General features: G+C 43.3%; 1 protein-coding gene across 7 annotated transcripts in view; it reads left to right on the forward strand.

The window, feature by feature from the left end:
• Nucleotides 1-26,223, forward strand: part of REEP1 (receptor accessory protein 1) — a 62,552-nt gene that overhangs the window by 8,370 nt on the left and 27,959 nt on the right. For 6 of the 7 annotated variants that reach the window (XM_030270514.4, XM_072927905.1, XM_072927907.1 and 3 more), the window contains exons 2-5: nucleotides 18,944-19,016; nucleotides 21,814-21,890; nucleotides 23,286-23,406; nucleotides 24,957-25,070. In XM_030270514.4, coding sequence (XP_030126374.2) covers nucleotides 18,944-19,016; nucleotides 21,814-21,890; nucleotides 23,286-23,406; nucleotides 24,957-25,070 — 385 coding nt within the window. Of the gene's footprint in view, nucleotides 1-18,943; nucleotides 19,017-21,813; nucleotides 21,891-23,285; nucleotides 23,407-24,956; nucleotides 25,083-26,223 lie in introns of all 7 variants that reach the window. The other variant, XM_072927903.1, reaches the window with a different exon arrangement.

Below are 26,223 nucleotides of genomic sequence, written 5' to 3' on the forward strand. Positions count from 1 at the left end.
AAAAACTGCCAGACATTTCTTGCCTCATATTTTGAGAGAGGCTTACAACCATTAACCAGCTTCATACAAGGAAAGGTCTTGTGCTGCAGATTTTATATGAGAATACCAAGAACCTAGATTCAGTGCAGTGCTGTAAATTCCCTGTGGGAAGAGGGCAAATTATTTATTCTTTCCTGATTTGGTAACTGTAAAATAATCTTAGTGATAATCTCTGCCCATGAAAACTTCAGTTCTATTTTACACATGGCAGAGCCTGATGTGAGCATGGGATACCCCCAGTGGAGGAGAATTGGAGGGGTGAGGTAAATGTGAATTCTGAGCTGGAATTTCCAAGCCAATGGTCAGAAGACACAGGGTGCTCTAGGATGTTTTACATAGACAAGACTCTTCTGTGGCAGAGCTCTCCTGGCTGTCAGTCCCTGAGGAGCACTCATGGAGAAGTGAAACCAGAAGTCTTGTATGGCATTTCAGGAAGAACATCCTTGCAGGGAGGACAGATGGGAAACATTTGGTGATGATAAAGAGCAGAGCAACCACAGGAAGATGACCTTCTCCATTCTCCACAATATTTCATGGTCACTTTTGTCTTGATGTCTTCAGTACAAATGCTCTCACACTTGCTGTGAGCATGTGAGGAAGGCTGCTCTCTCCAGCTATAGGTCCCACCAAATAGCCTTTGTGATGAGGTGGTTGTTCTAGCATGGGCAGTTCCCACAGGACTGCTCTGGGTCATGCTCTTGCTTAGGCCCTTTTGTGGATGAGCAGTTTGAAGCTCTTGAGCCTCATTCTGCTCATGGAGGGGTTCTGCTTATCCTACTGCCTCTTCTGCTGTGGACTTGGGAGGACATGGTCTGTGTATATCTAAACTTAGACCTACGAGCCACTCAGATTATATGGCCCCACAAGAAACTATCCCTGGTGTTAGATCAGGTTCAATAACACCATCTGGCTTCTAAATCTACCTGCAGAATTCATGGTGACATGTGAAAGAGAGAGGTGGATGCTGGAGCTGCCCTAAGGCTAAAAGGCTTTGAGTTCAGTCACATATTTTATGGAGAAAGATTGAGTGGTTTGACTTGAGAATGACTGCAAGACAGGTGGTTATATGAAAATGAATTTATGGTCAGTGTTCCTCTGCAAAAATGCCCACTATCCTAGCTGCTATTTTTTGCTGGAAATCACAACAGAGAGGCCAGGGGCATGATGGACACAAGCACTGAATGAGACTTTCCCCCTTCCAAACAATTCATCTAGGTCTGAGTTAAAGCACATTGTCAGGGCACCCTGGAGGCTGTTTGCATTTTCCCTGGCTTATTTGTACCTGTTTTGTAGCTGAACAAAGGACTCTGCTTTCCAGGTTTATTGTTTCCATTCTGCTTATAAGGATTTTGGTCAAAACAGAAAGATGTTGCTGTTTAGAAAGAACATTAATAATTAAATTGAGATACTCTGGGGAATATACCCCATAAGGCTGGATTTGTTGAATTTAAGTAGATCATAATAGTTTCCATGGCAACACACTCTGCTGTCCTATATACAGAAAGGGTCTATCTCATAGGATCAAATGCAGAGAGGAAGTTGCTATTTTAAAATATACCTTAAAAACACAAACACTGAACCAAGAGCAAATTGTTTCCTCCGTAAATTTTGTAGGAATTTCCTCACGCTTGTTATACTGCGCTCACCTCTTTTCAGAACTGTCAGAGTGCAATCAGTCAAACCAATCCCCCACTGACTCTGATTTATGAACCTGAGGTCTAATGATGTTTTCTCAGGATATAATCTACCTTGCAGATACATCCATATCTGGATATTTATAAAGCTGTAACTGTCATGAGCCTGCAATGGAGACTTCTGTGGTCCTTTTGAACAGGTCTGCAAAAATCCTTGTGTTCTACTGCCTATCCTGGTGTCTGCTTGTGATTTCCCATCTCACTGTGCTCAGTAAAACTGGTTTCATCAGTATTTGGACAGCATTGTGAGATCCTTGTGTTTGGTGTGTTACACCTGATTGCAGCTGACTCCAAGATGGGAATTAATGGTGAACACTTAGAGATAATTGAGGAACCACATATTCCACACATTAGAAGAGTTGGAGATTCTTCAATCCATCAGGAATTGCATGAACTCTTTTCCTCTAATCTAGCAATCAATAAAATGTATAATTGTATGTGCTTAGAAAAGCCTTATGACCAAGTGATGAGTTACAAAATCTGTGTGAAAAGCATTGTGAGCCTCCAAACAAGAAAGATGGAATGCAGTAGAAAGCTTCTGAGTGCAACTTTCTAAGAAAGAAGTCACAGTACATAAAGGGGGTGGGGGGGAAGTGTTCATATCTGGAATAATTACAGCTTCTCTGTTTTGCCCTTATAAGCAGGCTAAGGGGTGCATTGCCAAATTTTAGCAAGAACTGCCACGAAAGAATCCTGGTCCTGGCTTGTGGTAAACTTGGAGAATCAAGGCTGGATTTTCTGCAGTCAAAATAAATAAATAGCTGGAAAAATGCTGTTTCAATGCAAACATCAATAATTTTCTCATACCTAGGACAATACCAGAGCTTCAAGTTGTGTCAACTGGTGCTGCTTTGCTGAGGTCAGTGAGTGGTGTAAATCTCCCCAGGTGGGAAACCTAAGGTTGTGTTTGTAGTTCAGAATGGTGAGGGCCTTGTAGAGGGTGCCAGCTGCATCCCAGAAAATGGAATATTATGGGACAGAAGTTGGCCAGTTCAATGGAGGACTTGTGTTCTTTGAGTTAAACTGAGTGGTGACAGGACAAGGATAGAGGGCTCCTAAAAGCAGGATTCTGTCATGGTCCTTTCATTTTAGTATTGGGAATTTCATCACTAAATAGGAATATGGATTTACCTGCACTTCAGCAACCCAAGCCAATTGAATGGGCCATCCCAAAGCCTGGAATCAAGACACCTCTGACCTCACCTCTGGAGCTCTGATGAGCTTCACTTTCAAGCTTTTCTCTAAGAAGTGGTAATACCCACTGAAAGCTGAGGATGAAGAGCATGACCATGTTCTCTTTAGATCCAATCTAAAGAATCTGAATGCTTTATTGCACCCTAGCATGCATGTTTTTAAAAGTACTTTAATCATGTCAGGGAAGCTCTGTAATCTCTCATGCTTCAAGCCTGTCCCCTTGTGTGAAGCTCTGTTACAGAGGGTGCTGGCTAACCATGGCTGCTTCTGTTGGCTCTGAGCTCTTCCCTGATCCTGCCTACCTCAAACCAGTGCTCCTTTGCAGACTTTTCAGAGCTGGACATGCCAGCAGCTCACTGACAGCCATTTCCAGGGCCTGAGGGGATGTGACATATGTGACTGATGATGCACACCCCCTGCCTATTTCTACATATTGTTCCTAGATCACTGCAAAATCAGCAGAGCTGCTTGAGAGACTGCAGACAGCCACTGAAAGATTCTTGCCTGCTGTCCATGAAGCAGGACACACATTTTAAGTTTGTAAATAAAATTCCTGATTTTGCATGGTACTTTAAAATTAACCAGTCTGCTTTCCATGTAGTTTGTGGTAATTCATATTTAATCTTGTGTAAACCCATTCTGTAAAATCATACCCTCACCCCCAAGGATTTACTTATAGATGAGATATTTTTCATCTTTTTTGATATAGTGTGTCCTAAGATTTTTGCACTCAGATGTGCTATACAGCTATACAAGAATAGCTCAGCATTCTTTTTAATTATTATTCTGCTGAGGTTTGCAGATACTTGGCTGTAACAAATCAGGTCCCTATTCAAACACTATTGTAATTTATGTATATTCTTGAAACCAAGAAACCTCACTCTGAGCAGCCAGGCCATAAATGGCTGAAGTCTGTGTAAATCCAATTCTCCAGACGCATTTTATACAGCCACATGTGTTTGAAACAGTTTAACCATTTCATTTCAAAATAGCAGTGCTTTATTTAGAGTGGCTCTTGTAACATTGTCATGCTCCTCTGTGAATCCCCTTGCCTGAGAGAGAGGACAAACACTGGACTGTGGCATTTAACCCAGCAGCATTAATGAATAAGAAATTATAGAAGAGCATACATAAGATAGCATGCAGTGTGGGTGTTCCCACAAAAAGTATAAGCTGCCTTCTCAAGCAGCTGGTTATTTAGAAATCTCTGAAATGGTCCTTGAAGAATTGGCTGTCTTCCCCTTTGCTTTCCTCTCAGGTTATTTCTGTGAAGTCTCCATCTGGCTCCTAAGGCTCAGTTTATATTTTATTTTATATTTTGAGCAGCTGCCAGCTGAAAGGTAAATGTGTGAGAGGGAAGGTGAGAATGGAAAGAGGTCAAGTCTCTAAGCCAAAAGAAAGAAGAGAGGCAAAGCCCCTTCTGTTCAGAACTGTGCAAGGCACTGGCTCTTTACCCAAGCCTGAGACAAAGTGGAATTCCTCACAGTGTAGGAATGGAGCTGTGCCTGTGTCACAGGCTTTGATCTGAACACATTTGTGTTTGGGGAAATGCAGAATAGAAGAGAGCAGCATGGCTTATCCCTTTTACTCTCTACGGCTCTCAGCTAAAGCCTGAAATTCAGAGACATATGAGAAGTCTGGGAGAGATCAAAATTGAATGCAAATGGGAACATAACATCCTCTGTCAGAAGGAGGATTGAGTATCTAGATAGCAATACAGCTATATTGAGGCATTAAAAAAACCTGATGTCTTCATCAAATTGTGAAACTGGATTTTAAATCCCAACTTCTAGAATATGTGTATATATCACATATATCTATGGGCATCAGATATTTTGATTTGTACTCTGAACCTGCAAGGCTGTGTTCATGCTCTTTTCTGAGAAACTATTGCCTGATACTTTATTTTGAATGGAAATGTTCCTGTAATTGCTTCCAGGAAATCACCTGACGAGAATAAATGAGGAAATGTGGGAATTGCTAAGATGCGCTCACAGTGAGATTGTCTCACTCTGTAATGATGGGGGTGGCACAGAAGCAGTGCCTGGAAAATGCAACTTCTCCTTCTAGATCTCACACTGCCTGGGCTGGGACCAAGGTGCTGATTTCCAGTGGTGAAAACCATTTATTTTCCAGCATGGTTAATGGAACAGGGATACCTGTCATCTCAGCCTTCTCTGAAAGTTTTTACCCTAGGTATCTATTTGTTCAAAATCTCAAATTGTCAGATGTTCATTGTAAAGCACTCAATATGAGCTGCTGTGCCAGGAAATGCTTCAGTAGATACCTGTCCTTACTAGTGAGTCTTGCCTCCACTTTAGGTAATAGGTGGTTGTTAAAAAAATGTGATGTGGGTGAATAGTAGCTGTGCTGTAAAAACAAATTCCTTTCTCTCTCCTACCTTTAGTTAAAGACCCAAAGACTTCACTTACTAGAATATTACAGGGATTGAAATCTAGTTTTTGGTGTAACAGGAAAGTGTTTAACCTCTTAAGCTTCAGGGAGAAGCTATGGTAAAATTGGAAAATATCAGAAATCTAAAAATAAATCAAATATTGGTCAAGGAATACAAAACCTGGAGGTACTTAAAAAGATAAAATTATTTGGGAGGAGTAGGGAAGGAACTGTCTTTTTGTAGGAGAAGGATATTTACTTGTGAGGTGAATCATGATGTAGGAAAGTTAAATAGATGTAGAGAGATTTCAAAGTTCAGAAGACAAGCTTAGCATTTTAAGAAACATCTCAGAGTGACTAAGGAAATGTGTCTAACTTCCAGTATTACACTTGTGCATATTTACTCTTTGTTGACCAAAACCAAAGATATTTTAGAATGTTCTGTACAAATTGTGTGAGTTGTATCTGTCCCATGCACCTGCCAAGTAAATTGCAAGTCAGAAGTATTTACCTTCAGCTGCAGTTCTGGGCAATATGCAAGTGTTACTGAGAGGATGGGCATGAATTTTGGAGGCTGGGCAACTGAATCTCCACCTGGGGTGTCTTAGCCCACCCACACCATGTGCTGGTATGCTCTGAGCAGAAACAGTGACAATATCCTGCCCAACCCAAGAAAGTTAAAGGCAGATGCAGCTTTTGTGTGTCAACAGTGCATGATGGATGTCCAGCCAGGGGAATGCTCAGCTGGGCTGATGTACAAAGTACAAAATGTACAAAGGGGATCTGAGAACTCAGCTATTTCCCAAAGACTTGGAGAGAACTGATTGAAGAAGGTGAAGGCTTGCAGAGGTGCTGGTATTTCTGTGTCTAGGATACTGTTGTGTCCTCAACTACAGCCCTGAAAAGCCTTTTAGAATTATTAGAAAAATTAAAGATTCCTGGACCCTGGAGTGTGTATTTGTCCTGATACTAACATAGGTCAACCCTTCAACTGTGCTGAATATGACTTTTCTTAGGAGCAGTTTCATTTAATCTTTCTTCATTAGACCTGAAAATACAGTTCTCCAACATCTAAAGGATGAATTTAGGGGCTCTGAAGGAGTTTGTCATTTAAGAAAGCCCTTTAAATTAATTTTAGCTTGATCAAGGCTTTGCAGCCGTTGATAATTTAAAAAATTATCATAGCATGAGTATTAGCCATGTATGGGTAATTCACTTTCCCTGTGAGGTTCCCAGCTCCAGCAGAAGAAAGATTGTGTCATTTTATCTCTGGATATGTACTGTGGGCCATAGTGTTTGGCATAGGGGTAAATAAGCTGCTAATGACCTCTCTACTCATGGCTCTGTGTAAGAATAGATCGTGCAACAACATTACCATAAAACCATTACAGTAAACTGCACAGTTAATGACACAAAGCCTTGTCTGTGAGTATGTGGCTGTAGAGATAAGGGAAATCAAGCTGTTCCTCTAGCTCACCGAAAAATGGCTAAACAAGAGAATTAGACCACTGTTTGTAAATATTCATTTTGTCTTCCTACCCCTCTTTTTGAAGCTCTGCTAACAGCACCCATTCTGTGTGAAGTCCAAGAGTTAAAATGGTCTGGTGCTATTCTTTAGATGCTTCCCTTGGCAATCAGGTAGGTATTCCCCAGCTCAGCTCTGCGGGGAAGGTACCAATTGCAAAGGAAAGGGTGTGGTGGGGCTGAAGAAGGTTCTCCAAGCAACAGGGAAGAATCTCATCATTCAGGGAGTGGATGCCTGGCACTGCTGCACCTCTGATCATAGCAATGATGTAGTGCTGTTCTCTTCCAGATCTTGACACAGGGCTGGGTTAGTAAGAGGATTATCCAGCAGGTTGAAGAAAGTGATTGTTCCTCTCTGTTTCACAGCTGTGGGGGGATGTCACAGTTGCTGGCTGGAGTAGAGTATCCCATTTGAGTTTCCTTGGTAGAAGGAGGGCCCTGGCAGCAATGAGTCCAGTGGAAGAGTGTTGGAGTGCATGGTGCACCAGGAGAGATGAGTGAGATGTTTGTTCAGCCTTAATAAGAAATGGTGAAGGGGGGATGTCATTGCTGTCTTCAAAAATGAGGAGGATTGTTACAGAGAAGGCTTTTTGTGGAGGCACAGCAGAAGGGGAAGAGGCAATGGAAACAAGTTGCAGCAAAGGAAACTCTCATTATATATATAAAAAAATAATTCAAAGCAAGGGTAAGCAAGCAGGAGTCCAGAGATGAAGATACTGAAAATTTGACTGGATGGGGCCTGGGCCTCGTGATTTATATCTGGCAGGGGATTGGTGCTGCTCCTTTGTTCCTGGGTGAGTCTCGTTCTTCCAGATTCAGCCCTGGAGGAAGTGCTCCAAGTGACATGTTAACAGACATCAGCAGTGCAAGACAAGCAGTGCTTCAAAACAGGGCGACAATTGATTATTTGCTGCTGACACATGGGCACGGATGTGAAGAATTTGAGGGGATGTGCTGCATGAACTTGTCCGATCATTCAAAATCTATTCATGAAGATATAAAACAAATACAAAATAGTATCAGCAAATTGAACAAAGTTACAGGGTCCTGGTGGGATGATTTGATTGGCTTTTTTGATCTCTCACCATTGTGGAAAGAACTTTTGAAAATAGCATTTTATATTCTTATAGGGCTTGTAGTTCTTCTACTTGTTCTGCCATGCATTTTCGTGTGTATTCGAAAGACCTTGAACAGCTTGGTAAAGCGAGTGTTTCTGGTTCAAACAGAGAGGGGAGATGTCGGAACTCAAAATGTCCCTCAGACATTTTTAGAGGTTCCAGGCCTTGGTCAGAAGCATTTTAGACCCTGGCAAGCAGCTGAAAACAGCTGTGATTTTGAGTTTGAGCCTGCCTGTCTGCAGTGAGCATTACTGATGGAAGCTCAGAAGCCCAAGTGCTGGGTGCTGACTGTCCCAAATGATCTCCAGGAGAACTCCAAAGGTTCAGTAGGTACCTCATGACCATTGTGGATGACTATGTGAAGGAAAAGTTGTGAAACAAGAGGCGCCACTGGGCTGTCATTTTGGTGTGCTTTTCATTCTGTGTGTGAGCCCAAGTCCACTGTCTGCCCATGCATCCCATAATGAGTCTCATACCCCTGTGGTTCGGTCTGTGAAGTGCTCTGGGGAGCCTCTCCCATTAAGGTGTCACCCCTGTGGGGCTGATGCTGCCCTGGGACAGCCCTGGGAGGTGCTGGGTCAGGGTATTATTTAGGCTCTCCCAGCTGCTGTTTTGTACCACTTATCCTAATACCATGATTAAGGATTAGCCACTAAATGGTCATTTTTCTCCTAATTTATTTTAATTAGAGGCAAAAAGTTGTCCTGGTAGTTGAAGCTGAATTCAGAGGTGTAGCTAGCAGATCTGATTGATTATTCATTCGTGGTCCATGGCTTCAGAACAGAGGCATGTTTCCTTCTGCTTTCCTCTCCCTTATGTCTGGGTTAGACTGGAGACTGCTCTGTATCAGTTCAGCTCCAGCTGGAGATCTCTGCCTTCATGTTTATCTCAGCTGCACCATGCATTTCATTACAATGCTACTATTAGCTGTATAAAATGGAGGGATTAAAAAGGATGAATGAAATGAGAAAAGACCCTGGAGGAAAGAACTCTATTAAATTCACACCAGAAACCCTAGTCAAATACCTGTGAGAAAAGACTAGAAGCCTTTCTTTTTCAAGCTATATGACAGTTTCCTGTTTTCCTTTGTTTTAAATAAAAATTATGCAGGTCCTAGTAAGAAAGCAGGTGCCCAGCCACTCCCTAAAATGTTTATAGTACCCAGGAGAAATACCAATCTGTGTATGTGGGCCAGAAAGAGAAACTTGGTCTGCATGGCCTGTGAACTCCTGGCAATTTTGCAGCTGTTATATTTAGCATGTGACATTCTGATACCCATGCTAACCAAAGCATGGAGCTGGGCTGAATATTCTGAAATAACCTGTAGAAACATCTTGCCTTAGCTTTCTTAGACTCTTGCTTTAAAACTGGAGTTGAAAGCTGAGCACTGTTCATGTCCTGATATGATTCTTCCTGTATGATTTTAATGTCTATCTTTCTTATAATTTAAAATAGACATAAACCACTAATGAAATAGAAATAATCAGAAATCAGTAGTAATGCCACCAGCTTTAATATTCACATCAATAATATTTGTACTCCACTTTGAAATCCTCCCTTGAAATGTGTTATCAAAATGAGAAGAAATGTGTTAGAGATGTATGTGGGTTATTTGTTTGTTTGTTTATTTTCTTAACTAAGAGGTAGATATTGGCTCTGGAATCTGGAGGTTACAACTGAATTGGGTTCCACTTTTTTTCAGTAAGTCTAGTCCCTCAAAATGTTTGATCTTCTGGGTTTTCTGGTTAATGTTCTGGAATCCTCAGAGAGGTAAGAAAGTCAGCTGCTGATGGAAGGAGTTATGCTGTTTACTGTTAATTTACCAGCATCCACCATATCCACCAAACTGGTGGAAGGTGGCCCTGCCCATAGCAGGGGGGTTGGAATAGTAGTGAGATTTCACCTCAGGCTGTTTGGCACCAAGCTGGCCATGACAATGCCTGACACCTGTTTCTGGACCAGCTGCTCTCCTTGGCTAGTGCAGAGATCTACCCTGGGTTTCTGTCCTCCTCCAAGAGCTTCTGGAGAGCTCCAAGACCCAGAGATACTCACAGCAACCTTAGTACTGCTTGATTTCCATGGAAAGTCAATGTTTTTCATTGCTTTAGCTGAGTATTTGGGCCAAAGAGATCTTCTGGTTTAATTTTGAAATTACATTGAGCTGAAATATTCCTTGCATTTAGTTAAGCATGTCTAGTAATGTTCTGTCCCTGGGAAGCTGAAGTAACAATACTCTAAGGAGGTTATGTTGCAATTGATTTGGATGTGTTATAGTTTCATTTAATTGTTTAGTCCTCTTTTCTGTCCCATGAGTACACCTCAAGAAGTCTAAAGCTGTCTCTCAGTGAGGGGTAGATGAACAGGAACTTTTGTGTTTCTCGCCACTTCCTCAGACAGTGGTAGACACTTATGGTTTGATGGTGGAAGTCTTCCATAACCTGAACTGAGTTTTCAGATACAGAGAATGTAGTAGGATTATGCTCTCAATTAGGATTTCTGTATGTGGTTACTCTTCCTAAAAGGTGATTCACATAGTAGCAGTCAAGATAATTCCAAAATTATAATTGCACCGTGATGTGGTTTTCTATGAAAATAATGTGGGGCTTCTCTGTTGATAAGCAATCCATAGTTTGTACCTTTTTTTAGCCTAGAAATTAGTTTGGTTAGGTTATAAGTTTTTCTGTTCCTTTTCATATCATGAGCCTACCATAAATCTGTAGGCTAACTCACAATGCAGATTTTGGACCATCTGTCATCTCTGGAGTATAATATCAGTGCTTCTAAAGAAGCCTTTTCCCACATAAACATCCCCCTCTCCAGAGTCAGGAAAAGCAGCCCTTCCCATCTAAAACATACCATTTAGTTTTTGAATTGCCATTTATTTGGCTTGGAAAAAAACAAAGCTCTCAAAGCCGGAACTATACTGTCAGTACCGGATAGGGAGAACATCAGGGCACACAGACCCTGAGCCCTGTCTTTTTGGAACAGCCAAGCAGTGAAGATCTGACCTGGTCACAGAACAGGAATGTTTTCTTTTCTAAAAGCCATGGATTTTATTGCCCTTAGTATCACACTTTGATTGATTGCTTCTTCTTCCCCAAAAGAGCGATGGAGCCGTGGGCTGTTTTCTCCTGCGCTGTGGGGAGAGGGAGGAGCAGCAGCAGCGCAAATGCCGCTGGCGAGGCCCACGAAATGCTATCTCTCACAGGCAGCTGCTCAGAGCCTCTTGGGGTGAGCCAACCACAGTGTTCTTGTTTACTTCTCACGGCCCCAAACCAGCCCCACACGCTCTCCACACAGAGCCCTGTTCCCACATTGTCTGAGTGACAACAAATTCCTCTCTCTCATCAGCGCTCCGGGCCAGCTCCGCTGATGGCAGCGTGAAGTAGAACAGACCAGTTTAGTAAACCTCCACCTGCAAGGAATTTGCTTCCTAAAATAGCTGCAGAGCTGTGGGGTATTTTTATATCAGCTACACAGGAATTCTCTGTTCTGAAGGACTGGAAAGAGAATTTTCAAGTGTTGGCTTGAGTGTAAATTGACAGAATTCTACCTGAATTTGAAGAGAGTCTGGATTAATAACCCTGGGAAGGATTAAGTACCTGCCTAATCTTGAATAGACTTAAAATATGATACTCAAAGGTACCCATGTAAACATAACCCTGTGAAGACCCTTCACTGCTGGTAGTTTTTCTAGGAATGTCAGCCTTTAGTAGGCATCACGTGCATTATCATAATAATCCCAATATTTAACAAGGTCTCAATATATATCCATCAATAATAGAGTTATTTTAGCATTTCTATCTTCTTGCTACAGGAAGTGTGGAAAAGGGAACAGTGGGGACTGGTCTTGTTTAGACCAGTCTGAACATAGGATTTAAGTGTAAACAAATGTAATAGTTCACAGAATCATTGAAGTTGAAAGAGACCTTTAAGATCATCCAGTCCAGCTGCCAAGCCCCCACAATCACCATCACCCCTAAACCATCTCCCCAGGTGCCACACCTCTTGAATACTTCCAGAGATGGTGACTCACCACCTCTTTAGGCAATTTATTCCAATGCCTAACCACTGTTCAAGTGAATTTTATTTTCTAATATCTGATCTGAACCTCCACTTGAGGCCATTTTCTCTGAGCCTTTCACTACAGACACAGCAGAGGAGACCAACTCCACCTCACTACAACGTCCCGCCAGTTCTATAGAGCAGTGAGGTCTCTTTAAGCCTCCTCTTTCTCCACACTATACAACCTGAGTTCCCTTAGCTGCTCCTCATAAGACATGTCTCCTAAGCCCTTCACCAGCTTTGTTGCACTTCTCTGGACATGCTCCAGCACCTCAATGTCCTTTTAGAAATGCTGGGCTCAAAACTGAGCACAGCACTTGAGCTGTGTCCTCACCAGTGCCCAGCACAGGGGGACACTCACTTCCCTGGAATTGCTGGCCACACTATTGCTAATATAGGCCAGAATTCCATTTGCCTTCTTGGCCACCTGGGCACACTGCTGGCTCATTCCCCAGCTGGTTGTCAACCAGCACCCCCAGGTCTCCTTCTGCTGAGCAGCCTCTCAAACCACCCTGCCCCAAATGCATGGGGTTGTTGTGATCCAAGTGTAGTTTTCTGACAGCTCCAGGCTGGCCAAGGCCATTTTCCCCACCCATCCCTGCTGCTATGTTTCTTCACCTGTTTGTTCCTGGCCATCTGCCAGCTCCTGTGTGAGGAGTACCCTGGCTGAGGAAAATAAAAAAGGGTTATGACAACTGGAGAGGAATATGTGCTGCTTTGGGAAGATGAAAACTGCTTAAATCAGAAGCATCAAGGACAGTCCTTGAGTTGTTGTTTCTGCAGGAAGGCCAGAATCAGCACAGCTCGGGCGTCCCTGTGCCCTGCAGTTACGCCAGGAGGAGCGACTGAGTTTCAGCAGCCATTAGGTTACATTAACCAAGATGAAGTTTTGCTTCTGTAGTAACCTGCCTGAGAAGTCAGAGATGGATCTGGATGGAAGGCAGACCATCTTTGTGTTAGACACAGAGCTGTCCTGGATGTGCCTTCTCCTTCCTTGGTGTGGGTGTGTATGTTCTTTGGAAGCGCGGACGTGAGGACACGGTCCTAGAAGGTCACAAGAGCTAAGCAGGTCACCAAAGAGGTGCAGAGGGATGTTTCCCAAAGCAGAGGGATGTGCTGGCTGGCTGTGCAAGTGGAGCTTTGCCTGCATGACTGGCTGAGTGACATGGGCACACCTGCACGTTTGCCCTTGGGCACTGAACCAGCCCCATGAGGATGTTTGATGGAAGTGGAGTCTGAAGTGAGCCCAACCTGTCTCAGGGGTATCAGGACCAGTGCTTTCTTTAAAAGATATTTTTGTCATGAGTATTCTCAGAGTGTATCAGGATGTCAGTCTGGCATGGTCAGGTATCCACATCTCTTGGGGCCCAAGGTGGGGATGGTGTCAGCTGTCACCCTGAGGGTGAACAGGCAAGTTCCCAACTTCCCTGGAGCCAACATTCTGCTACATGGTAACTGCAAAGAATTTGCAGGATCCACCTCCTAGGGAATATAGCCCAGAACCTCTTCTGCAGCTGGTGCTTCCTCCACCCCAGCCCCTTCTTGAATATCAGGCATTTGGCCTGTCCAGGGACTCAAATTAACCCTTTCCCTGACCTTGTGCACACTTATTTTCATGTCATGATGGCTGGATTTCAACCAGGAACCTTTAATGCAAAAGCAGCACTGTTTATTTTTAATCCGTGGCACTGTGTGAACATTAATTAGGACTGATAATAAGGAACACAAACCTACTGGCACCCTTCTTGGTGGTATCACTGAGGAATGCTGGCATGGTGACAGCTCAGCTTCTGCTCTCTGTGTAGGAAGCACACACTAGCCAGTGAATATGTTGAGAAAATAGGAAATATCTCAATGATTCCTAAATGTGCCCAACCCTGTGCACAGAATTTGCTGTCTTGGCTGCTGTGTGCCGATGAAATGGGAACATTTGTTATTTATGGGCAAAATAAGGGCTGTTCTATTTGTGTTGTGGTAGTACAATGTTCTAAGTGTTTGGGCAGCCCCAAACACTGCTGGTGGCATGGTAACTAGAGGAGCAAAACTTGGATGGCTTGGGATGTAGACAGCCCGTGCTGGTATATTTGTAACAGCAGGTTGCTACCCAGAAAATACCCCTGTGGTTAAAAGTGCTCAAGGGAGTGGATGTGCAGGCATTTCTGGAGGTAACCTGAGTCCTGGCAAGAACTCCTGAGAATCATTAAGAGCTTTTCCATTTATTTCAGTGGCTACTTTGTGGAGCATGAGAGTTAATTTTGTGGGTAAATGACTTTTCCATGAGGAAAACAGCATCACCAAATCAGAACCCAAGATCTCCCGTGGGACCATCCCAGGTCATGGTAGCAGCTCTGGGGCTGTTCCCCAGACTGTAGTCTAGATTCTAGCAGGAATGCTGTCACATCTAGGATAGCCTGTGCTCTGTGATGGTCAGACCAGTGCTCCAGCAGATCCAGAGAAGGAACACAAGGATATAACAGCCAGTTCTGACTGTGGCTGTCCTGGTAAGTGAAGACAGAAGGAGCTTTGGTGATGATGCATCTGCTCCCCTGGAATATGACAGGGTTTGTTAAAGAGGAGCCAACAGTTCAATTGGTTTAGTATTCAGGAAACCCCACAATATGGGAAGCGTCATCCTTTCCTGTGTCATTTAATGGTAAACTTGAATAATGAAACCCAAACCCCAAATCCTACATAATGTAATTATAATAAATGCAGTTCATCCTCTCCACATAATATCTCCTGGTGATACAGGGGGTTTCTCCCCTCCTTTTGCCTTTGTTCTCTTTATTGAGTTGATCATCCCCTTACACTGCATCATGAGGAGTAAATAACCTCAGTTATCTGTCTTTGTTGCAAAAGAAACATTTGCAACCTTTACAGTCCCTCTTATGGATCCTTCCCAGTGCACTTCCACTTTCCCTGTCTTTCTCTTTCCCCTCCTGCCTTCGTGTCTCCCCTTTGACAAAGAATGACCGGAAGCACATGTAATGATCCAGACTGGGGATTGCTGCAGCTGAGGTGCCTAATAGGATTATAGGATTTTCAGCATTAATCCTTATCCCATTCTTTAGGCAGACTAACCTTTTACTTAGATTTTTGCCTCCTGTTGCACAATTATTCAACTCTTCAGTGACTTCTTTAGAGCTGCTGTTTTGTCCTTTTTCAAGGTGATTGTAAGTGGTGTAGACTTCCAGCACCGAGCAGTGTAAGAACTGTCAGGCTGTTGTGGTTATTTATTTAGTGCTGCAAGTGAGCTTTTCCTAACTCACTAATGGATGTCACCACCTCCTTGCCTCTCTCCATGCCCTGAGGGTGTGTGTTTGCTTTAGCCCAAACAGCAGAACATTTCTGTAGCTTTAAATGTAGTAGCTATTCTGCATCAAGCTCTGGGAGGTTTGATGATCAGGATATCTGCTTCTGCACAGAAGGTAAAAGGGCCAAGGCTTTCTTGGGTACACAGCTCATTCAAATAAGCTTTGAAAGATGGAAATGTGGGGGGAGTGGGTTGACACTGGTTTCCTAAGGAAATGAGACTTAAGTTGTCTGTTTTTCCGCTGCTGCAAAACTTTTGGATCCGCAAAGTGGTTGTGGCCAAAATAGATGGGTCAGAGAGGTCTCAAATATAAATTTCCTAAATTATACCTAAAAATTAGTGCTGGATAGGAGACTATTACATAGCACTGTCTGCTAGGAGGTAAAAGCTGCAGTGCTGACTCTGTAGGTAGGTCATTAATTTGGCTGGCAGACAGTGCCTGTAACACAGAGGGAGTCACAGCATGTCTGAGTCCAGCCCAGCTGGCAGCTGTGGGAGGGAACTGAGGGGCAGTCTTGTGATTTTGGGGATGTGGGAAGAAAGCTGAAGGTCCTGTGATCTGGTTCAGAGAACATCAGAAGCATGGCAGAAGAAGAATATAGAGACGAGGAGGACTGGGGAATTATGTGGGTGGAATTGGTGTGGCTTGGGCTGCTGTCTCTCAGATTGGGGGTGTCAGGATGACTGCCAGGGAGCAGCTTGTTTTGGAGGCAATGGATTGATGTGCAGTAAGGGAGCAAGGAGCACAGGAGCTCCAGGGTGTGGGAGAAACAAGCAGGGAACAGCAAAGGAAGAGGGTGGTGGCACCGAGTCCTTAACAGAGAGAAGGGACCAAGGTAGGATGTGATAAAAGAGCAAACCAACAGTGGTTAGGAACAAGGTTTTTCAGGCAGGGAAAGCAAAGATAAGTTACTTCAGCTTGTTAGGCTGGGAATGGGGGTGACGGGGATAGGGGAGAAAGGTTTAAACATGGGTACATCCAGGTGGGGTAGAAACCACACTAAAGAGGTGGAAAAGAGACTTGGAAAAAGAAAGACTTTATGGCTTTTAGGGGACAAAGGAGGGACAAAGGGTCAGCCTCAGGTTTGTGTATAGCGTGCAGAAGGAGTGCTTTGGCAGCATTCTGAGCACAGAGATGAAGGAAGGCAGGAATCAACAATAACTTTAATTATGCAGGAAGCTTGGATGAGGGGGAAGTGAGAATTATTGTCTTCAGCAGGGCAGAGGAACTGAGGGAAGAGATGGAGGATTGATATTTGTGTTTGAATTAAATCAATTGTACTCAACCCTGATCCAAAGCCAAGTGACTTCAAGAGACTTTGGAATATCCCTACACTCAAATATTTGTCTTAAAAACCCCAAATAAGCTTTACAGAAATGCCCAAACATCTTTTGTCTTCCATTTGTAGAGTATACCCAGAGATTGTGACCCCAAGCCACTCAGTAAGCCACAGCAGTGACAATACTGGCTTCCAACATTCCTTAAAACAATTTTCAGTCTGGTAAACCACAGCAGAAATAAATGTCCATATATGCACACAATGCACTGCAAGGCAAATCAGTGAGACTCTCAATCTCTAGTTTAGGGAGATCACATCATCTTATTAACTGTCCCTTGCTCTGCACATGCAAAATTATTGCAATTTGCTTCCCTCACAGGATTTTCTTTTCCAAGTATTTATTGTCTGCAAATAATTATTTTATGGTATTCCTATAAACCATTTGCTTCTTCCAGGATCCAGTGACTTTCTATTGCCAGCACAAACTGAGGAAATGAATATCAATCATTCAGTGATTACTTGCAGGAAATAAAAGTGTGAGATAGCAGCCAGCCTAGGCCAAGAAGGAAGAACAGCATTGCAGTGCTTTTTATAAGGAGAGCCAAAAATATTTTTCATGTGCTCAGCTGTTATTTTCTGAATATTGTAGCTTTCTTCCTTTTGTGAACACAAGCTTCTTTGGATTAGGTCCTGCAACCACTGAACTTGGAATATTTGTTATTAACCTCAGTGAGAACAGGATTGAGCTGCTGTGTGTGTGTTCATCCTTGCCTTAACCCATGTTGCTGTTTGGTGGGATACTGCAAGGGACAAAAAAGCTTTTGGTTTCCCAGAATTTTTCTGAGTGTTTGTATGTGATCCTTGCAGATAGCACAAGCCCCTCTGAGTGAAATAGGTTTGGAGCTGACTGCTTCCAGCAAAGATCTTTGAAACCAGTGTGAAGCCTCTGTAAAATGTTGAACCTCCTCACTCAGTAGCTGCTTTTCTGAAGTCTGCATTGTATTTCAGGTTCTGCTAAGCCATGCTACAGTGAGCATGATGAATAGCAGGCAAATTGCCTTTGGTCACTGCTTTGGAAATGAAGATGTGTGCTGGCTCACCCCATTCTTTCATAAATACCTTCCTGAGCTCCGGGAAGTATGATGGTGCACCATATCCCAGAGTGTTAATTTTTAATGTCTTATACAAGTAATGGACTTGACTGTAATTACGAGTCCCTCGGCACAAAGTCACTGCTGGCAGGGTGGAAAAAGATGACTGCAGGTCCATGTGGCTCCACAATTAGGGATTGAAACATTGATCATTTTCATTCCCAGGAGCAGAGGAAACAGTTGTGTGAAATTAAAGCAAAAGCTTCAATGGAAAGATGGGTTGTTGCAAGCCAATAAACATTACCCTGCAATCTATTAAATTTAGACTTTGCAGCATCATCCTCCTGCTTTGAATAAAACTGACTGAAACCTGGGCAGGGCAAAATGGTTTTGACAAGCCTATGCTTACATCCAGAATAATCCAAGTGAATAAGCATGTAGGCAGTGATGCAGAGAGAGCCCAGTATAAAAAATTCTCCATGTTTTTTTCTCAGTAGTGCTATTTTTAACTTGAAGATCCTTGTTTCTTTCTTACATGAAATCTTGAAGCTGACAGCATCCCTTTCAGACTTAAAAATGAAAGGAAGCTGTCTAAAAGAACAGCAGAGCTGGGATTTTTAGGCCTGATCATGTTGGCATATCTTGGTGGGCAGATTCTTCCTCCTTTCATGAGCCCAAATTGACTTCACTGAACAGTGCAAGGTTCTTCTCTATACCAGATTTAATGTAGGATAAGGCACCCAAACTCTTCCTCCAGCAGAATCTGGATCCTGCTTTATCATCTGCCAGCTTTTCAGAGTACTGAATAGAGGTGGAAGGGATTTTAGACAAATAATTCTCTCTCTGAAAGCAATGCTCCTATATTCCTGTTGTTGCAATAGATTGTTTCAAGATCAGACTTTTAATTTCGTTTTGAAAGTGTGGTGGGGGCCTTTTTTGTTTGGTTTGGTTATTTTGTTTTGTGTGTAACTCACAAGGTACAAATTTGGAAACCATTGCAAAAGGAAAAACAGCCTGAATCTCTGCTCTTCATTCAAGTCACTGGTAATAACTGCTGTGAATTCAGTGATGCAAAATCACTCCTGTGCTGTACTTAGTGCACTCAAGCTTAAATCAAATCCTAACACTTTTTACCAGTGCAAAGCCCACATTTAAAACACGGGGGCGGCGGGATCCTTCCCTGTGATAGGAAATCAATTTAATCCGTTTATTGTTTGTTTGTTTTTTCCAGGCTTATATTTGGCACACTTTACCCTGCATATTATTCTTACAAAGCCGTGAAATCAAAGGACATCAAAGAATATGTGAGTAATGAGGTTTGTGGCTGTGCTGGGGGGTTGTTTTGTAAGATTGCTTCTCACCACATCGGAAAAGTGTTTTCTGTATTCTGGGAAAGCTCATAAAGCAGTGCAAGGGGCAGAGTGGCCTGAAGGTGGATTGGTTGATTGCTGGGCACAAATGAGGTTTGTGCTTCTGGCTCCAGTGCAGAGCTGATGTGCTCCTTGACAAATGCACACTGCTCCTCTGGTGGTGAGATATACAGCCGACTTAAAAGGCATTTGGCATCCAGAGCTTTGTGTGTTCTTCTTTGTTTCTGAAGAGCAGCATAAATCAAAGCCTTTTCAAAAAGCCTTGAAGCTTTAACTGCTCATTCAAAACAAGGATAAGAGGAGGCAACTAGAAGTACATAGGACTGAATCCTCAGACAGAAACATCCTTCCTTGCAAAGTGACCTATTTATAGGCAGGTCTGGCAGCTGGGTGTGCTCTCTTTTTTCTTTTTGCTGGAAAATCTTCCCTGGGCCCTGGTTTCTAAAGGCATATGGGGCCATCAGGGAAAGTGAAATGAGGGAGAATAAAAAGCACTTGGATGCTGTTGGGGTCCTGTAGGATTTGTAGTGCTCTTCACAACCGGAGCCCTTTTAACTTCATTGAACCCAGATCTTGACTCTTCAATCCTCTCAAGATCCCAGGGATAACAAGTGCATTTTCTCATCTGGATAAGAGCAGAGATGTCTATCCCATTAAATCTTTAGTGCAAACTCGGTCTGAGGTTCACTGTGGCTGCTAAGAGTTTTGTTTATAATTTTCCTCCTTCAGAAAATGGTTTTGGTATTTTGAGAATAATAGGTGTTACAGAACACAGCAGATACTTAAGGTAAAATGTCTCTGCAGCCCTTGCACTGCTGTGCTTCTCAGGGCCTCTTTGCCTGAAAATGCTGAGGATGTGCACAAGCATCTCCAAGCAGTGTCTGCCACTGATACTTAACATTTCCATAGTCCCTTACTGGAAGGTATTTTGTTGAAGGGTCCAATTCCTGTTGGAAATTTAATTGTAAAAAAGGAACTTGCATCAGACACTTGTGGTTGTGACGCAAATGTGAGAACAGCTGATCTAAGACCTGGTCTGCCCTTACAACAGATTTCAGTTTAATATATCAGTTGTGGCAATGTATCCATTTAGGCCTGATTAAAAAAAATAATAATAATACATGAAGTAATAATTTACACTGACACAGGAGGAATCTTCACTTATTAATCAAAACTTATATCACTCTAATTTTATTCTGCTTGGTAATAGCAATTTTGATGAATGTAATAGGGTGATCCAAGCCCATCCACACCAATCTTGGTTTGTGTTTAAAAGTTTTGCTGGCAGTAATGTCTAAGTGAGAGAGCCATGTTGGCACTGAGGCTCTGAGGAGTCACAGTTACATAAGAAGTCTGGCAGAAGCTGCACTAGGAAGATGATGCTCTCAGGCATTTGGCAGTGCCATTATTGTTGTAACACTACATATAGCTATAAATATGCACATAAATATGAATCCCAGGAGAGCAGTTATGTAGCAGAGTGACAGGTGCTCAGGGAATAATTCCAGTACCTACAGGAAGATGGAGACTATCAGTACCATCCCCACTGTATCAGGGAGAAGATGGGGATATAATTTTCAAGCTGGTGAGATTCAGATTTTTATTGACACCTCCATCTTCCATATCCCAGAGCAGCACCTGGTGTAGGTATCCCTCTTGTGCTGTCTTCCCTCCAACCTTTCCTTAGCCTATTGCAATTGTACCAGCCTTAGCTATCATGGTCCAATTCTCTAATTCATGGATTTTCATGGTTTTTCATGGATTTTCATGGGCTTTACTTCCTTAAGCTTTCTAACATTCCAGCAAAGCTGCTTAGGGATCTCCATTCTCAAATACACCTAATTAAACAACAGTTGTCAGTTAAATTAACAACCTTTGTCTCACCATCTTTTTCCATCCTAAGGAGAACCAATACTACATACTTCAGAATAGTTGAGCTGTGCTTTTAGATGCCATTTAATGCTCAGTGACAAAAATTGCCAAACTACTGAATTACTTGAGGTACTAGAGTTTATCTGACCAAGTCACCATCCCCAAAGACTCTCTTGCTGTCACCCCAAAGGAAACCATCACCCCTGACAGTGGAGTTTCTCTAGTTGAACAGAGACAGCACAGCACATGCTCTCACTACCAGTGTGAGGTAAAACATTTCCCCCTAAGCCCAAGGCAAGGGATTTAAACTATTGCCTGTGCCCATGTCACTGCACTGGGTGTGGGTGGGAGCAGACACAGCCACTCCAGGGCTGCCCACTGAGTCATTAAGTTGTGGTGAGTTGATTGTGCTCCTGAGCCCTGAGTTATGGGATGGGCAGTTACCTCTTTACCTTTTTCTGCCTGTAAGTATTATGTAAGTAATTAGATTTTGTCTTAACTGGAGTTTAGCCAAAAACCTTATGTTAACATTTGCTATTAGCATAAGCCAAGCGAGATTTTTAATGCCCTGTGACAGGGCTGTCATGCTCTACTGGCCAGTGGAGTTTCTGTAAGGACAGAGTCAGGCTGCTCTTCTTTTCCTGAGACCAATCCTAAAGGCCACAGTCACCTTCTCAAGGGCTGTGTAAATCTGACACGTGTTATGTGCTGAAGTGGGGCAAACTGGCACCTTCAAGTCCACAGTAATTGCTAAATACACAGTGGGGAGGGTGAGGGGGTAAGAATTTCTGTTCCTGTGAGAGTTATTCTTTGCACTTGTGCCTGTAAGAGATAGTCTGAGACTGTTTTTGTTTACCAGGTCAAATGGATGATGTACTGGATCATATTCGCGCTCTTCACGACAGCAGAGACATTCACGGATATCTTTCTTTGCTGGTGAGCACCAGAGGGGAGAGGCTTTTTGGCACAAGATGAAAAGAAAATAGCAATGTTTACAAGGGGGAAAATGGCACACAAAGGTGCACTGACTCCTGTACAAGGGTTCAGCAGCTTCAAGTGCACAGAGGGTTTTTGTCTGCAGGAGACATGCTGCCTTTCTCAGTGCTGTCACAGAAAAAACAAGAAAGAAGTGGAAAGGCTCAGTGGTATCTCATTAGTGGGAAATCATTACTGGAGTCTCAGGCCCTGCCTATCAGAGAGGCACAGCTGACTGCCCAGTTGGATGCTTGCAGAGGTCATCACATAAATAGCAGTTGATTCAGCTACAGGCAGGGTTTAAACTTGCCTGACTGTATCCTACAGTAAATACACAGACTGTGGATCAGGTACAAACAGCCCTGCAGCACAAGACTTTGTAGATTGCTGTGTGGGTGGTTATTCCTGGGATGTTTTGCCTGGCACATTCCTGGTTAGGCTAACCCTGGTTAGGATTTCTGGTTTGATGGAGGACAGTGACAGTTAAGACTGATGTGGCTCTCTGGTGACAGTGGAAGGATTCCTGGTAACCTCTGTCAGGATGAGAGCACATAAATGCCCATTTATCAGATTCGGTGCTTTTTGTCTGCTCAGGTTTGAAAGTGTTTGCTGCTTGGTTGCCCTTTATAGTAAGGCCTTTCTACCAGAAACCAGTGAGATCAGTAGATTTTAGGATGAAAATTTAACTGTAGTTCATGGCCCTTACAGCCTATTCCTGATGGCAACAACATGCCTGCCCACATGAAGATGCTGCTGGGTGGTCAGTCTTGAGCTCTGGGCTCTGTCCTCCAGAAAAAAGATTGGATAATTTAATGTCAGAATGTACCTGACTGCCTGTTACAGCTAAAGCATCTCCTGTTGTTAATGTCCTCCATATTTTGCAGCTCTACCTGAAAGTCAGGGTGGATCTGCACCTTTATGTTGCTTGGACAACAAAGGTTCTTGTATTTCAATTTTAGTCACATAAGTGTTAGCTTAAAAGCTGAGAGGCAGAGAGATGGAAAGTGCATAAATACATATCAATGAAATTTGGTTTGCTGGTTTGGTCTTTGCTTTCAGTGACTGGGGATACTGTGAAGGCAGCACCTGTGATCTTTGCATATAGAAAGCTCCTCATATCACATGTCAGACTCTCTTCCAGACCATTAAATAATGGTCCTGATAACCAAGTAAAGATTCATCCACATGTGTCTTTGAGATGTGCTCAAAACTGAGTCAATACACTTTAATCTTTAGATTTTTCGGTAAGCAAAACCTGCCTTGAGCTAGGCTGGCAAAACACTACCTGTGCTGAGTATCTCTAATTAAGGGCAGGGGTTAAACTGGGAGCAGACAGTAATCTTCTTTTTATTCTAGGTTTCCATTCTACTATGAACTCAAAATAGCTTTTGTAGCTTGGCTGCTGTCTCCGTACACAAAAGGCTCCAGCCTCCTGTACAGGAAATTTGTTCATCCAACTCTGTCTTCAAAAGAAAAGGTAATCACAGGTGCCTGGATCCTCCCTGGGTGGAACAGAACTATGGTGTGTTTACTCCAGTCCCTGTATCATTTGCATGGAAGGATTGGGAATTGCTGATTCTCTTCCTCTGTCATTTGATCCCCTCTTTTTGGCTGGTGTTTTTGTTCTTTGTGGTTGTTGTGTTTTTAAATACTGGCATCTGTTCAGTGCACTCACACTTATTAACTCATTTTAGTGCAGTTGAGAAGGTGGGAGGGAGGGGGATAAAAATACCTTCTGAGCTGCTTTGCATGTACTGGCTGATTATAGCTAGAGTGCTCTGTTGTGGCTGGATATAACAAATAGAGAAACTTGGTCTGGCAGCCAGGACTCCTCAGCTTTGTTCCCAGCTCTGCCTAAAACATTGTACAGCAATGAGACAAACAGCCCAGGCAGTCTAAAATGGGCTTAGCAAGCACATGTCTGGCTGTGTAGTGTAGTGAAAAAAGGCATGTAGCATGTTGAAGTCCTAGATTAGAAGTGTCTTGCTCAAATTAAAGATGCTAACTTTGGGTGGGGGACATTACAACTCGGATCATTTGCCTGCCTGGGAGATTCCTGTGGCTGTGAATGGGACACTGTCAGGCAGATCCATTTGGCTCGTGGGAATAAATGGACCAAGAACAGCTATTGTCACATACCAAAATGAAAACTGCTGAGTGAGTAACTGTTTCCTGCACAGGCAACTTGGAAATGAAAGCTCTGCCTTTTGCCACAGGCAGTGAAGTAGCAACTGGATCTCAGTCCTGTCCAAGAAGGACAGTGGGAATCAATCCCCTGTCTCTGCTTCCCTTTGCTTGTGCTTCTCCCAAGTAGGGCTCATGCATTTTGAGTTGCCACCTCTTGCCTATGGGGAACAGGGAGAGCAGCCAGAGCTCCTCACAACCTCCAGTCTCTACTAACCCAGCACACCTACCATCTGAGTACTAGCAGTCATTACTATCATTATCATCCAGTCCCCAGTGTCCTGAGGGAGGGACAATAAGGGTAGGAGCCTCCCTAACTGTTTCACTGCATATTGAGCAGCATCAAAGCCCAGAAGCTCTGTGCCTACCAATTCCATAGGCATCTGGAGCTGGGCACCACTGTGATGTGCAGAGATATTTCTGAGGCCACCTGTCCTGGACACAGGGCAGTGCAGCTTCAGCTGCCCAGTGTCATCATATGGGTATTTTTAACTATGAGGCAATCCCATTTGTCTTTGGAGTGCATGGTTTGCAAATGGCTATCAGTCCATGTTGCTCAGGCAGATTTCTCTTGCTTACAGCATCCCAACTTTGGGTCCCAATCTTCCATTTGTAGAATAAAGACTTCCCCAATCCTGCAGTGGGAGTTACTGCCCCCAGCAAACTTTTCCTCTTTGCAAATGTGGCTGTGAACTTCTTTCCAGCCACAGTGGAGGACATGGAAGATATCTACTTCCATAAAGTATAACCTGACTCTGCCAAGAATTTGAGGCTGGGAGCATAAGCTTGAACTTGTTCTTCTTGTGCTTTTTTAATTGTTTGTTTTGTGTTCTGCTCTGACAGGAGATCGATGACTGCCTCATCCAGGCGAAAGACCGGAGCTACGATGCCCTTGTGCACTTTGGGAAGCGGGGGCTGAACGTCGCAGCCACGGCAGCCGTCATGGCAGCTTCAAAGGTAAAGGTGCAGGTCAGGATGGTGCCTCATCAACATTTCTCTGCATCCACTGCCAGCAGCAGGCACAGTGTGGAGGGGGAGAGATGGTGGGGGTAGGTTTTCTCTCATTATTTTCTATAGTGACCTATAATTTTGTGTAGTGACAGGAAAAGATGAAGTTCACGAAGGCTAAAAGTTCTTGTGCAAGGCGTACACATAACATAACTGGTGTGTAATTCTCTGCTGTGATGATACGTGAGAGTGAATGTGCCATTAGTTGCTTTTGGAGGACGAGTAGATATTGGATGAGGGATCTCATCTGAAGGGGTGTATCCTATATTCTCTTCCTGGCTTAGAGCCAAACCCAGAAAATAGCTGTTATCTGTTGTTCCTTTTCTTGCATAAGAGCTGCAAGGACTTGATACCTGCATTTTGGGGTCCTGCCCTCTGGCCATGAGCTGTCATGGCTTAGAGTTGATGTGCACAGGGTGTTTTGGGGGTGAGACTTGGCTACCACGCCTGTTGCAAAAGGATAGTTAGAAACATATGGACAAGGAGGGTACTGGTAGTAGGAACAACATGAGAATAGGAGTTGAAGGAAGTTATTTTCCTCTGCCAAATGCTTTTCCCATGACCTAAGGCACATCACTTTAGTATGTCTTGGCCTTACTTCCTGCAAAAATGCATAATGTATCCTTGGGAGGCCAAATACCATAAAGGTTATTATAAAGCCTGTTGAAAGCAAGGTATTACAGAAGGGGAGAGCCCAAAGGGTGTGCCATCCTCATGGGATCACAAGGATATGCTAAACCCAAAAATTGTCTCCTTTTTCCCTACCTAGCATTGTGCAGACTATATTGTTGGGCCTGTCTTTTCCTGAGCTGTTGTTCTTCAGTAGGGAGACTCTTCTAACTCAGGGACTGTGAGATAAACCAAACTTGGACTGAAACCTGGGATAAACGTGGAGCTAGGGCAGTGCTGTGTATAGTATGCCCAATGAACTAACATTTTTGTGATGCCTTCAGGACACTTAGCACTTTTGCTGCTGCCATTTAAGCCTGAAGAAGTCACACTGGGGACATAAATAGGCTCTAGGAATGCCAGTTTTGCAGCACTGCCTTTGCTCGGAGCCCCTTCCTACAAGGTGCTGCAGACTGACTGTGCTAGAGCTGCT

Source organism: Taeniopygia guttata, chromosome 4 (assembly GCF_048771995.1).
Source record: "Taeniopygia guttata chromosome 4, bTaeGut7.mat, whole genome shotgun sequence".
In the NCBI taxonomy this organism is placed as follows: domain Eukaryota; kingdom Metazoa; phylum Chordata; class Aves; order Passeriformes; family Estrildidae; genus Taeniopygia; species Taeniopygia guttata.